The sequence below is a fragment of the Ips typographus genome, linkage group LG10, assembly GCF_016097725.1.
Source record: "Ips typographus isolate SLU linkage group LG10, UJ_Ityp_2.0, whole genome shotgun sequence".
Taxonomy (NCBI): Eukaryota; Metazoa; Arthropoda; class Insecta; order Coleoptera; family Curculionidae; genus Ips; species Ips typographus.
Genome location: NC_138431.1, coordinates 3474183 through 3487951, shown reverse-complemented (window position 1 = coordinate 3487951; position 13769 = coordinate 3474183). Strand labels below are relative to the sequence as shown.

At 34.4% G+C, this 13769-nt stretch overlaps 2 protein-coding genes across 12 annotated transcripts in view; one reads left to right on the top strand and one right to left on the bottom strand.

Moving 5' to 3' along the window:
• Nucleotides 1-8365, bottom strand: part of gek (serine/threonine-protein kinase gek) — a 112103-nt gene extending 103738 nt beyond the window's left edge. For 9 of the 10 annotated variants that reach the window (XR_014179570.1, XR_014179571.1, XR_014179572.1 and 6 more), the window contains exons 1-2: nt 7962-8365; nt 1506-1793 (exon numbers count right to left, since the gene is read on the bottom strand). Coding sequence is in view for 6 of the 10 variants with exons in the window: in XM_081988712.1 (XP_081844838.1) it covers nt 1506-1716 (211 nt within the window). In the remaining 4 variants the exon portion in view is untranslated. Of the gene's footprint in view, nt 1-1505; nt 1794-3105; nt 3130-7961 lie in introns of all 10 variants that reach the window. The other variant, XM_081988713.1, reaches the window with a different exon arrangement.
• A 1640-nt stretch (nt 8366-10005) lies between these two features.
• lin (protein lines homolog) lies at nt 10006-12960 on the top strand. 2 transcript variants are annotated; one of them, XM_081988153.1, is made up of 2 exons: nt 10006-10234; nt 10292-12960. In XM_081988153.1, exon 2 carries the CDS (start codon nt 10341-10343, stop codon nt 12399-12401), a length of 2061 nt encoding a protein of 686 aa, XP_081844279.1. In that variant the 5' UTR covers nt 10006-10234; nt 10292-10340; the 3' UTR covers nt 12402-12960. The 2 variants fall into 2 exon arrangements, with proteins under 2 accessions (XP_081844279.1, XP_081844278.1); XM_081988152.1 differs by having other exon boundaries at nt 10283-12960.
• Nucleotides 12961-13769: the final 809 nt, after the last annotated feature.

Below are 13769 nucleotides of genomic sequence, written 5' to 3'. Positions count from 1 at the left end.
ACGTTAATAATACAATTTTGATCTTGCATCACTGTAAAAGCCAGTTGACATCTGTCAAAACTAGTCACGTGACCTTTAAAAAGTGATTTAAAATAAAAAAATTTGGTAAATTAAATTTAGAGTATTTTAGACAGTTGTAAAAGCTGAAATCGCAAGAGACACATCACGTGACTTTGATTATGCCATTTTAGAGGTTGCAACACTGTCCAAGTCAACTGACACCTGTCAAAAAACAGTCACGTGCCTTTAAAATGTAATTTAAATGTTGGTCAGTTGGTAAATTAAATTTAGACAATAAGTAAAAGCTGAAATTGTAAAATACTCGTTACGTGACGTTAATAATACAATTTTGAACTTGCATCACTGTAAAAGCCAGTTGCCATCTGTCAAAATTAGTCACGTGAACTTAAAAATGTAGTTTAAAATAAAAAAATTTGTTAAATTAAATTTAGACTATTTTAGACAGTTGCAAAAGCTGAAATTGCCAGAGACACATCACGTGACTTTGATTATGCCATTTTAGAGGTTGCAACACTGTTCAAGCCAACTGACACCTGTCAAAAACAGTATACAGTTCCACATTTATGACAGATTAATGACTCAAACTGATAATGACTCAAACTGAGGAAAACAAGTGTATGAACTGGCTGCGTTTGTTTCAGCACTCTCGAACTAATATTCAAATATACAGGGTGTCTCCTGTAAGTGTATAACGTAAGAAAATAAATAAAACGATTTCGTTAATATTCTGTATTTTGAACCACATTTAGGAGACACCCTGTACAGGCAGATTAGGCTGATAAAGTAATTTTGAGTATTGACTTAAAAAATAAAATGGCAATGACGTCACAGGGCCACTTAGTTTGACAGATAAACAACAATGGCGTCCGGTGAAAAGAAGCAAATATTAAGAATGTAAACCAAGTTGATTTGTGCAAACGTTTTGTCTTCAAAAACTTGAATAGTTTCACTTTTTGAGTGGATTTACTTTGATGTAAGTTGAAAAGTCACTGTGTCAATTGTTATTTTGGCATATCTGTCAAGGAATAGATTACTTAATTGACATTTCTGTCTAAATCACTCTTTAGGCAAATTAATATGTATAATGACACTGTAACTGTCAAGATATTGTCTGCTTTACACTGACAACTGTCAAAATGTTCAAAAGACCATCAAACTATAAAAACACACATGAAAGTTAGCAAACCCTATTTAAACTGCAATTTCTGACAGTTTTGACGTATGACCGTTTGGCATGTTTACTTGCTTTGTTATTATTACTCTAGCAAATGTCAAAATTTGCATCAAACTTAATTAAATGTATTTTGTTAGGTTTTAATGTATCAGATTCAATCAAAATTGATTGTTTTCCGTATATTTTTGTAAATATCTCGGAAACCATTCAACTTAGAAGTCTGAAATTTTTACCGTACTTTACTAAAGTGCAACTTTTACTATCGGTGGTATAACTAAGTAAAATCTGGGAGAAAAAAATCGATGCATACCGCATTCTAAAAAATCCGAAACTGTCTTCTCTTTTCTCAGACTGGAATTGCAGCATTCGTCGTACAGAACGAGCAGCACGTCGATGAGGCTCTCGACGCTCAAAGCCTGCCCGTGGGCGGCCAATGGTCCGCCCAAGTACAACGCTTCGAGTTGGCGAAGGCGGCGCTCTGCTGCCGCCCCCGCCGTTTCAGCGCTGTCAAAGTCGCCCATCTAAACACTCTCTCGACTGACTTAGGTTTGCAACGGTCGGCGGATTGTAAAAGTTACGGTTAAAGGCATCATTTGACCTGAAAAAAATTGTTAAATTAGTAGTGTTTTACAGTATGTAAAAATTTTAAAATCAGTTGAAATTTCAACACCCTGTAACTCGGTTATTTTGGGAGTTCAGGGAGGTTGAACCACTCAAATTAAGCGTCTTGAGCTCCTTTTTCCAGTGGTGTTGAGCAAAAAATTCTATTAAGAAAATTGCGTACATAGTGCCCAAAAACAGTCAATCACCATACTTTTCATGCACACCCTGTATACTGGAAGCAAAAACTGTCCTGCAAACTTACGGAGTTGGGTTAGGGAGTTGATTAGGAACATTTTTGGTCTCTTGGAAATTTTTCGTAACTTACACCGTTTCTGAGTTATTTAGGAAAAGCTGGTTTGATACAACAAATACATTAGTTTAAAGGACAGTAGTGATAGAAGGCCCTCTAGCGGCCAAACTCTTAAATCAACCAACCAACTTTAATACGTCAATGGAAAGCCGGTTTTATTAGCTATTCATGAAGGTATAAAAGTCTTAAACAAGTGTAGGAAATAAGCAAGTTATTCAAAGTTAAAGCAAAGAGTGTCAAAATGATTGAGCTGGATAACTCGCTTCACTTTGATGCCCTCTAGCGGCCAAACTCTTAAATCAACCAACCAACTTTTATACGTCGATGGAAAGCCTGTTTCACTGACTATTCATTGAGGTATAAAAGTCTTAGACTAGTGTAAAAATTAAGCGAGTTATTTAAGACTAAAGCATTAGGTGTCAAAATTGTTGGTAAAGGTACTACATTTTCAAGGAAACAGCGTTTCTGGTCTCAAAAATAGTGGAATATCTCCGAACATAGTAGAGATACGGAAAAAGTGCAAAGAATAAAAATTGGGTAAAAAACATCAAGGAGACTGAATCTGGACTTTAAAATGATCAATTCTCACTGAAACTGCATACAGGGTGACCGAACTTTATCAATCTTCACTTTTTCAACTTATCCTGTATACAAAAGCATTTTTTAGACATTTTTTCAGAAAAAAATTCCGGTCTTCGAAATGGATTTTGTGAAGTATCTCTAAAACTAGTAGAGATATGGAAAAAGTTTAAAGGGCAAAACTTGCGTAAAAACTAGTAGAATTAGTTAAGTTAGAGTTGAACTTGATACCGGGTGGCCCAAAAAAAAAACAAGTTTTTTTGTAAACATTGAAAACAATTATTACTTATATTTACTATATTAGAGTGTTAGTTCTGCTGATGTTTTTGGATATTTGGACGCCCTGTAGTAGCTAATGCAAAACTAAGCATATATTCAGTGACACATACAAAGTTATTTGTAACAGCATTATACTTACTAGTTACAATATGCTACAGAAAACCTGGAAATAACAGGATATTATCAATAAAAGTAACAAAACTAGACATAATCAATAAATTAGGTGGGTCTAACTAGTTGTATTTCACATTTGCCCAGATTTATTTTATTAACTGATAAACTGATAAACTAAATACTGATTAACACTGCGTTTGTTAGCTAGAATTGAATTTTTAAAGCACCAACTAGTAAAATGGTTGTTTACAAGACTGGAATGAACTTGAGAAGGACAGAGTGATAAATCTGAATTATCAATCACCTTATAATGGTCTTTTTAACGCCCTGGGAATACAAAACAGGAATGCTAATGTAGTAACTGCTTTAAATGCCAATCCGTCCCAGATTGATACTCAAAGAGGTCGAATTCCAAAGCAAAAACAAAACAAGCATGGATTAAATTTAACAGCAAAATGTCAAGATATCTAATCAAAAACTAGGGTAAAAGTACCGATATGTTACAAATATTGTGTTTTTGGCAGTTCAAAGTTTGACAACACTTTTCTCGCTGACTGTACCAAATTTTGAAATAATTTTTCAGGTTATTGGAAAGGAAATTTAATGATGATTCCAAAAATGTGCTTGAAACAGTCAATTTCTCACTCCAAATGGGTTTTACATGCGATTTGGTATTTGACTGTCTTTTTGAAACTGTGTTTCTAGCAGTCTAAACTTTGACACCACTTTTCTCCCTGACTGTATCAAATTTTGTAGTGGTTTTTTAGGTTACTGGATAGGAAATTTAATGAGGATTCCAAAAATGTGCTAAAAACAGTCATTTTCTCCCTCCAAGTGGATTTTACAAGCAGTTTTGTCCTTGACTGTCCCTTCAAACTGGGTTTCTAGCAGTTCAAACTTTGACACTACTTTTCTCCCTGACTGTATCAAATTTTGTAGTGTTTTTTTAGGTTACTCGATAGGAAATTTAATGAGGATTCCAAAAATGTGCTTGAAACAGTCAATTTCTCACTCCAAATGGGTTTTACATGCGATTTGGTATACTGTCCTTTAAAACTGTGTTTGTGGCAGTTCAAACATTGACACTGCTTTTCTCCCTGACTGTACCAAATTTTGTAGTGGTTTTTTAGGTTATTGGATAGGAAATTTAATGAGGATTCCAAAAATGTGCTAAAAACAGTCATTTTCTCCCTCCAAGTGGATTTTACAAGCGGTTTTGTCCTTGACTGTCCCTTCAAACTGTGTTTTTGGCAGTTCAAACTTTGACACCACTTTTCTCCCTGACTGTATCAAATTTTGTAGTGTTTTTTCAGGTTACTGGATAAGAAATTTAATGAGGATTCCAAAAATGAGCTTGAAACAGTCAATTTCTCACTCCAAATGGGTTTTACATGCGATTTGGTATTTGACTGTCCTTTTGAAACTGTGTTTTTGGCAGTCCAAACTTTGACACCACTTTTCTCCCTGACTGTACCAAATTTTGTAGTGGTTTTTTAGGTTATTGGATAGGAAATTTAATGAGGATTCCAAAAATGTGCTTGAAACAGCCATTTTCTCCCTCCAAGTGGACTTTACAAGCAGTTTTGTCTCTGACTGTCTTTTTAGTGTTTCTAGCAGTTCAAACTTTAACACCACTTTTCTCCCTGACTGTATCAAATTTTGTAGTGGTTTTTTAGGTTATTGGATAGGAAATTTAATGAGGATTCCAAAAATGTGCTTGAAACAGTCAATTTCTCACTCCAAGTGGATTTTACAAGCAGTTTTGTCCTTGACTGTCCCTTCAAACTGGGTTTCTAGCAGTTCAAACTTTGACACTACTTTTCTCCCTGACTATCAAATTTTGTAGTGTTTTTTTAGGTTACTCGATAGGAAATTTAATGAGGATTCCAAAAATGTGCTTGAAACAGCCAGTTTCTCCCTCCAAGTGGACTTTACAAGCGGTTTTGTCTCTGACTATCTTTTCAAACAGTGTTTCTAGCAGTTCAAACTTTGACACCACTTTTCTCCCTGACTGTACCAAATTTTGTAGTGGTTTTTCAGGTTATTGGAAAGGACATTTAATGAGGATTCCAAAAATGTGCTAAAAACAGTAATTTTCTCCCTCCAAGTGGATTTTACAAGCGGTTTTGTCCTTGACTGTCCCTTCAAACTGGGTTTCTAGCAGTTCAAACTTTGACACCACTTTTCTCCCTGACTGTATCAAATTTTGTAGTGGTTTTTTAGGTTACTGGATAGAAAATTTAATGAGGATTCCAAAAATATGCTTGAAACAGCCATTTTCTCCCTCCAAGTGGATTTTACAAGCGGTTTTGTCCTTGACTGTCCCTTCAAACTGGGTTTCTAGCAGTTCAAACTTTGACACCACTTTTCTCCCTGACTGTATCAAATTTTGTAGTGTTTTTTCAGGTTACTGGATAGGAAATTTAATGAGGATTCGAAAAATGTGCTTGAAACAGTCATTTTCTCACTCCAAGTGGGTTTTACACGCGATTTTATCTCTGACTGTCCTTTGAAACTGTGTTTTTGGCAGTTCAAACTGTGACACTGCTTTTCTCGCTGACTGTACCAAATTTTGCAGTGTTTTTTCAGGTTATTGAATAGGAAATTCCATGAGGATTCCAAAAATGTGCTAAAAACAGCCATTTTCTCCCTCCAAGTGGATTTTACAAGCGGTTTTGTCTCTGACTATCTTTTCAAACAGTGTTTCTAGCAGTTTAAACTTTGACACCGCTTTTCTCCCTGACTGTACCAAATTTTGTAGTGTTTTTTCAGGTTACTGGATAGGAAATTTAATGAGGATTCCAAAAATGTGCTTGAAACAGCCATTTTCTCCCTCCAAGTGGATTTTACAGGCAATTTTGTCCCTGACTGTCAAAAGTTGCCAAAATCAGGGTTTAGAAAAGTTTCCTTGCAGTATTCAATACAAAACGTGTTTTTGAGGTTTATGACAGTTATTTTGACAGTGGTCACGTGACTGCCTAGCTAAATTATCCTCCGAAAACCATGTGATAAATGTCACTAATGTTAAAACTGTAAAAAATTGCAAGAATTACAGACTTTACACTTTAAATTTTAGTTTACAGCTACCGTTTTTTAAAATGTTTGACATTTTCTTTTTAGTTTTAACTATTCTTTTTAAATGTTATAACTCGTTTTTTGATAACTGTCATTTTGAAACTTCTGAATTGAATCTAGTAATCCCAAATTTTAAACAATTGTCATTCTAAACTTTTTGACAAGTGTCACTTTTTTAAAATCTTCTGGCGGCGGTCATTTTTTTTAAGTGTTGACGTCTGTAATTTTCAGCCTTTTTTGACAACTGCCATTTGACTCATTTTTCAAAACTTTGACAAACTGTCATTTTTTTAGAATGTTGACATTAGTACTTTTCCAGAACTGCCATTTTAAAATTTTTGACAGCTGTCATCCTTTTTTATTGTTGAAGTCTGTAATTTTTTTCAATTTTCTGACACTTGACATTTTTTAAAATTTTGTTCAGTTGAATCTTTGAACAGTCAAAGTGACATTCACAGTACCAAAAGTCAAGAATTTCAAATGGGACACCCTGTATATTTTTACGTCAGCGTATTGTGCACACTCAGTGCTACACAGTGATCCAAAAAGTGTCCTAATTCCAAGGTATTTGACATAAACTTTCTGAAGAAATTTTAACATAACATCATCTTGTTCAAAGCACCAAAAATCAAAAAATTCAATTGGGACACCCTATATATTTTTATATCAGTTAATTGTGCACCCTCAGGGCTACACAGTGACCCAAAAAGTGCTATACTAGCAGAAAAAAATATAGAAATATATTCTTATAAGTAGACAAATTAGGAAAACATTGGATAATTACTTAATTAAGTGTAGTAATGCAGAAAAGTCTCCAAAATAAGCCTTTTCTGGTAATTTGAAACATTTCCCACATAATTTCACCCATGAAAATGGAATCCCTGTAAACTTAAGCTGATAGGTGTAGTTTTAGTTAATGTTAATATTACTTAACATAAGTGAAGTTAAATGAAGGATATGATGAATACATTAGTGTTGTAATTAGGGAAATTTGAGTCGAATACAAACTATTTTCATGTGGAAATTCCATTTACAAGGACTGAAAACCTAAATTAGGACAAAATTGATTTGAATACAAATTACACTCAAAAATTCAGAAATTAATCCTTAAATTAACCAAAGGTTAAGTTTAAAACGCCTTTACACCAAGTGTTGACTGAATCTAGGGCTGAAATGAATGAAAAAAGTATCATATAACCTTACTTTTTTTAATATGATGCACTGTTAACCAAAAATCCGTCTAAAACTTGAACACCCTGTAACTCCCATATTTTTAGGAGTTTAGGGTGGTTCAACCACTCAAAATAAGCATTTTGAACTGCTCTTTCCAGTGGTTAGGCAAAAAGTTTGTCCAAAAAACTATTTTCTTTGACACCCCCGTATACCAGCCACTGTGTTTTTTGCCACTAAATTTATAACTTAAACTAGAAGTAGGGCATTAAATGCCTGGTATTCCTGTGTTTGGTTAGGGGGATCCTCCCACATGAACCAGAATGGGTAAAAGTAAACATTACTCATTATTCTGTCAATAAAATGTGGGAGGGACATTTGGGACACCTGAATTTGCTAAATTTCCTGGCAGGAATGTTACATTAGTTGCAGAAAACAGGCTCTAGGCTAGTTTAATAAAAAAAAGGAAATGACAATAGCAACAACTTCCTCAAATTACGTTTTGCGGCACTAAAAATCATGCTTTGTCAGGTTTAGCTTAGTGGTCAGTAATTGAGGCTGTTTCCCGGCTAGGAAAAGCGAATTTCCACACGGAAAATGACGAAGTTCAAAGCGTCAACCTAAATATAAACTTACGTTATCCGAAAATAGTCGAATCCACGCAGCAAACGCACAACACGAAGGCACTTAAAAGACCAAAGACTGGCTAAATTGCTTGCACTTTAAGGGAATCGATTAATTTTCCATTTAGTTGGACCAACTTTCCATTCAAAATACATTTCCTTGAAAACTTTCGGCGGCCATTTTGGTACACCCCCACCGAGTACACAGTGACGGGTTGAATGGAATCTTGGAACGTGGCCAAAATGTCGTTTAATGCACAAATTTGCGAAAAACCGGTCCTTGGAACTGTTTACATGAGTCGCACTGTAAGTTTGAGCGTCCCACTTGACGAATATCACACCAATTATGTTTATTTTTGATAAATTATCTGAGAAATGCCGTGTTTTTGTTGTTGACCACTGGTGGCGCCCTCTATTGTTGACGTTTGACCCGTTGACGTAACCCCCTGTTTTTCGAGTAAATGACAGTTGACAGAAATTGCAAAGGCACTGTGACGTCATACTTTCATCATTCCCTAGAATTTCCTAAATCTGTCTTTCAGTAGACTTATTCACTGTATTATTTATACAGAGAGATGAAAAGAACATTTTAACAACTTCCAATTCACCCTGTAACTGTCGTAATAACCCAAGAAAGTTGGCATGGTTACAACTATACAGAGTGATCACAAACATTTTTTAAGAGCTACAAATTGACATTAAACGCTCCAATAACTGTCAAAATAACCGAATTCTGGCCTGTCAAAATGGTAAATTTCCAATTCAAACTAATCGATCTTTATTACTAAAGAAACTCAGTTATTTGTTATTGTCACTAGGTAACTAATAACTATACAGGGTGGTCAAGCGAGTATTCCAAAAAACCAACTGACATTTTAAATCGTCGTGAAACTGTCAAAATAACCGAGTTTCCGCGTGTTAAAATGGACACTGTCAAATTCACTGTCAAAATCTTTATTACTAAAAAACTCGGTTATTTGCCATTGTTACTAGGTCACTATACAGAGTGATCAATAGGGTTTTCTAAAGGGCCAATTGACATATTAAATCGCCCTGTAACTGTCAAAATAATCGAGTTTCGGCCTGTTAAAATGGAGACTATCAAGAAATTCAAACTAATCGATTTTTATTACTAGAAACTAAGTTTTTTGGCATTGTTACTAGGTAACTATACAGGGTGGTCAAAAAAGTATTCTAAAAGCTACAATATGACATATTAATTTGTCATGTAACTGTCAAAATAATCGAGTTTCGGCCTGTTAAAATGGAAACTATCGAATTCAAACTAATCGATCTTTATTACTAAAAAACTTAATTATTTAGGATTGTTACTAGATAACTATATAGGGTGGTCAAAAAAGTATTCTAAAAGCTACAATTTGACATATAAATTTGTCCTGTAACTGTCAAAATAATCGAGTTTCGGCCTGTTAAAATGGAAACTGTCAAATTCAAACTAATCGATCTTTATTGCTAAAAAAACTCTAGTCTCTAGGTAACTATATACAGAGTGGTTACAATAACGTTTTAAGAGCTACAAATTGACTTGTCAAAGAGTTCAGTAACTGTCAAAGTAACCGAATTTTTGACGGTTAAATAGTAGAAAATGTTAAATGTAGAACAATTGATTTTTATTATTGAAAAACTCGTTAAAAGCGCATTACTAAGAAACTATATAGGGTGCTCTTCTCCAATCTATTTAAGTTAAAAAAAAAACTCACAATGTCCGTAGGATTTGGATTTTTTTCGACCCATTATTGTCTTAAGATCTAAAGATCACGTGACACAATAATTGGAAGGTCCCTTAGTGGTCACGTGACCTATGGATCCGAAATCACAAAACTCTAGAAAACGGTATTACTACTCACTATACAATGTGGTTAAGATAATAAATAATTCGTTTAGCAGAACAAAGTATAAGAAAAGTCAGGGTTTTGCCAGAAAAAGGTGATAAATCCTTAAATAATCTATTTTTCCCTAAAGACAACAACGCAGAAGAGTTGGCATCGTTGTAAATTCAAATGGCATCAATGAGTGACATTTCTACTGTCAATAACGTCAATGCAGTTTGTTGTGCGAACTCAATGGAGTTTTATTTGCTATCAATTTAATATTTTCATAAACAATTCCCTTGTTTTTAACGTTTTTCCGGGTTAAAAGTGCGTAAAATGCCTAAACTTCGCGTAATTCAAACATTTTATCGACCCGGACTGGCTTTACCAACCTAAGAAACGTCCAAACAAGAATTGACTACTGGAAGAAGTTGTTACCCATGAAGTTCAATTAGTGAGTAGGGTGTTTTGGCATTTTGAAACGTTTTAACCGGGAAATTAGGCGTTTTAGGAGGTCTAATCGATGCATTTGGCCAGTTTCAACCATTTCCAGTCCAGTAATGGTTCTCCGGCAAAGAGAGACTAAAATGTCGTCAGAGCAGCCCCTTAAAAAGAAACCAAAGCGCGGTGATAGCGTCGAAGCGGACGAAACCGATTTCATACACCATTTAAACCATAACGGGGTGCAGGCCTTGCATTTGTCCCCCAATGTAAACGAAGACGACCTGTCTTTGGATTATACAGGGAAAAACTTTTTGGTGGCCAGTGATGGTGAACTGGAAAAAAGTACTAGCGAGTGTTCCAGTAGTGTACAGTCGGAGAGTTCCTCAATACCACCAGCCCCTAATATAACCGAAACACCTGTTTTAAATGATGTTCTAGTGCCTGACAGTAGTTTAAATGATTTCCAACAAAGTTTAGTGAAACAGTGTTTGTGTGGGGTGTCTGAGACGATTTTGTGCCAACTTCTCGACAACAGTGACAATATCACTTTATTGGAGTGTCCTGATAGTAAGATATTGCAATTTCTCTCCAATTTACAATTGTTATTTGATGTGTATTTAAAGCAAAACAACAAAGGATTTATTTGCTCCAAAATAGTGTCAAACTGTGACCTAATAGTGTACAACCAGTACAATTTAGTGGAGCAAATAATATCTTTGAGTGAAACCCGAAACAAGTTTGTACACTATCTTGCTGCTAGGGTTTTAAGCAGTTTCCTAATCACCGCAAAAACCTGCATTAACAACGAATGGGTGGAAACTATTTTAAGTTTCCTAACTGGGGAAAGTTTGAATTACACTAAAGTGAATTTTTCCTTGGAAATTATAAAAAGAGTGGTGGAGTGGAAGGACGTGGAAATTCACGTTTTGGAAGAGTCTGACACTCCAGAACCTGGAGCTTCTCAGGTGGTTAACCTAAATTGCGTTTCCATACCTTTTCGGGATGCCGAAAGCTTCGACACTTCGGCTATTAAAGGTTTGATTATTAAAAGTTTGGAGGCTAAATGGCCGGATTTGATTAACAAAATCCAGGGTGTTATTAGTGGTAATGGGGCTGTGGAGGTGCAAACTTGCATCTTGACTTTCCTCACCTTATGGGAGAGGATAATTTCCGTCAAAGCTAATTTGAGTGTAATTGATATTAAACCCTTCTACGCGCATTTAGAGACTTTTGTGTCTTTGTTAAATGGTAATTTACGGCCGTTAGTTTGGAAGCAACTACTGTCTTTATTTAACGAAGTTTTGTGCTATGGTAGTACTTTGGCGCTACAAGATATGGTTCCTGACGACACCTGTCAGTTAGCGCACTTAATTGTCCGGTACGTCAAAGACTATCGGTTGCTGGACAGTTTACCGTTCCGAACCGAACTGGGTAGTACCGTGAATAGTTTTGTGGGTACCATCCACAGTACAGAGCCGTCTCAGTCTAATACAGACAGGACGTTGCTGCAGCAAATGGTTTTGTTGGTTTTGAAAGCGGTCGCGGTGACTGTAAAGGAAACGCGCTCGGACAGTTCCGATTCCAGTGTCGGTTCCGACGATTTCGATTTCTATCAAGACATGCAATTGATTGAACGTTCCATCAGGGATGTGCTGAAAAAAGTGGATGTTTTCGTTAAAAACGCCCTGGATTTCCACCCGGAAACTCCTCTATGTAAAACCATGGTCCACTTGTTTAACGACCAAGACAACTACCTTATAGAATCTTTAGTTTGCACTTTGGATATTTCAGTTGGTATTTCCTACAGGAACGCGGTGTTTCCTGACCTGGCCACCATGCTAAACCCCTTTCACTCTTTTATAGAATTTTTAAAGGTTGTTAGTCACGATTCTGATGTTTTACTGGATTATTTGGTTGGCAGTGAAACGTGTTTTCTCTTGTATTTACTGCGGTTTTTAAAGTATACTAGAAGGAACTGGTCTAGGTTTGTTACGAGTTGCGGTGAAGGGAATACTTCCAGAAGTAACGAGTTAGACGACACTATGGCGGTGTTAATTAGGTTGAAAATGCAAATAAACCGATTAGTTTCAAGGGATTTGTTCCCTTACAACATCAATCCAGTTCTGAGGCATTTAACCATCTGTGAGAATCTGTATGATGGTAACGAGTATAGCTGATGATTTGGTTTGTTTTAAATGTCTATTCACACTGCCCAGTTTTATTGTAGGTGCCATAGATTTGTTTATATTCTTGCCAGACAATAATTGCCCTCAAAAAACAAATACTCATCCTGTATACTAATTTGCAAGCTAATTTTTTGCATACTTTCTAGATTAATAATGCACTTAAATAATTAATTTTTATTAGTAGGTATTTAAAATTAAGTGGGACAATTTTGTATTATTTTCTGAATCGACCTCAAATTGTACAGCATTTTAGAACAATTTCTACTAGAGAAATAAGGCATTTAATTAATTTTTATTTTTTAATTTTAAGAACTTTTTTAGGCAATATTTAACAAGTAAAATGCATTGACGAAGCAATTTTACTTTTGATTTTTTGCCACAGCTGATTGTACACTCAAATGGCGAATATTTATTACAATTCGGCTGCAAAAACGATAGTTTTAACGAATATTTATATAAATGAATAATTGTAAATATTTTAAATTATTTTTATATATTGTAAATATGTATTTACTAATTTTTATTTAATATAAAGAACAGTGCCTTATTATTAAATGTTTTTCAATATTTTCACCCTTAATTTCATCAAGTTTATGAAGGAAAATTATGGAACGTAGTTTTGGAACGAAAAATCGAAAATTGACATTGAAATCTTGAAAATTCAATTCAAAATCATAAAATGTATTTGAAAATTATGACATTTTACTTGAAAACCAAATTTTGACGTCAAAAACATCTGTACTGTCTTAGAAACTTAAAAATTACTTCGAAATCATGATAATTTACTTAAAAACTACACAAAAACCGGAATTGACACTAAAATCATAAAAGTTTACTTAAAAACTTCAAATTGACATCAAAATCTTAGAAATTCAGTTGAAAATTAAAAATTGACATTAAGATTATAAAAATGTACTCAAAAAATTATGAAGTTTTATTTAAAAACCAATTTTTGACGTCAAAAACATCTGTACTGCTTTGGAAACTTAAAAATTTACTTAAAAATCTTGAAAATTTACTTAAAAACTGCAAATTGACATCAAAATCTTGGAAATTAAAAATTAACATTAAGATTATAAAAATGTGCTCAAAAAATTATGAAGTTTTATTTAAAAACCAAATTTTGACGTCAAAAACATCTGTACTGCTTTGGAAACTTAAAATTTACTTCAAAATCTTGAAAATTTACTTAAAAAGTGAAAATTTACTTCAAAATAATGAAATTTTACTTGAAAACCAAATTTTGATATCAAAAACATCTGTACTGCGTTAGAAACTTAAAATTGACTTCAAAATCATGAAAATTTACTTAAAAACTGCAAATTGACACCAAAATCATGAAAGTTTACTTAAAAAATT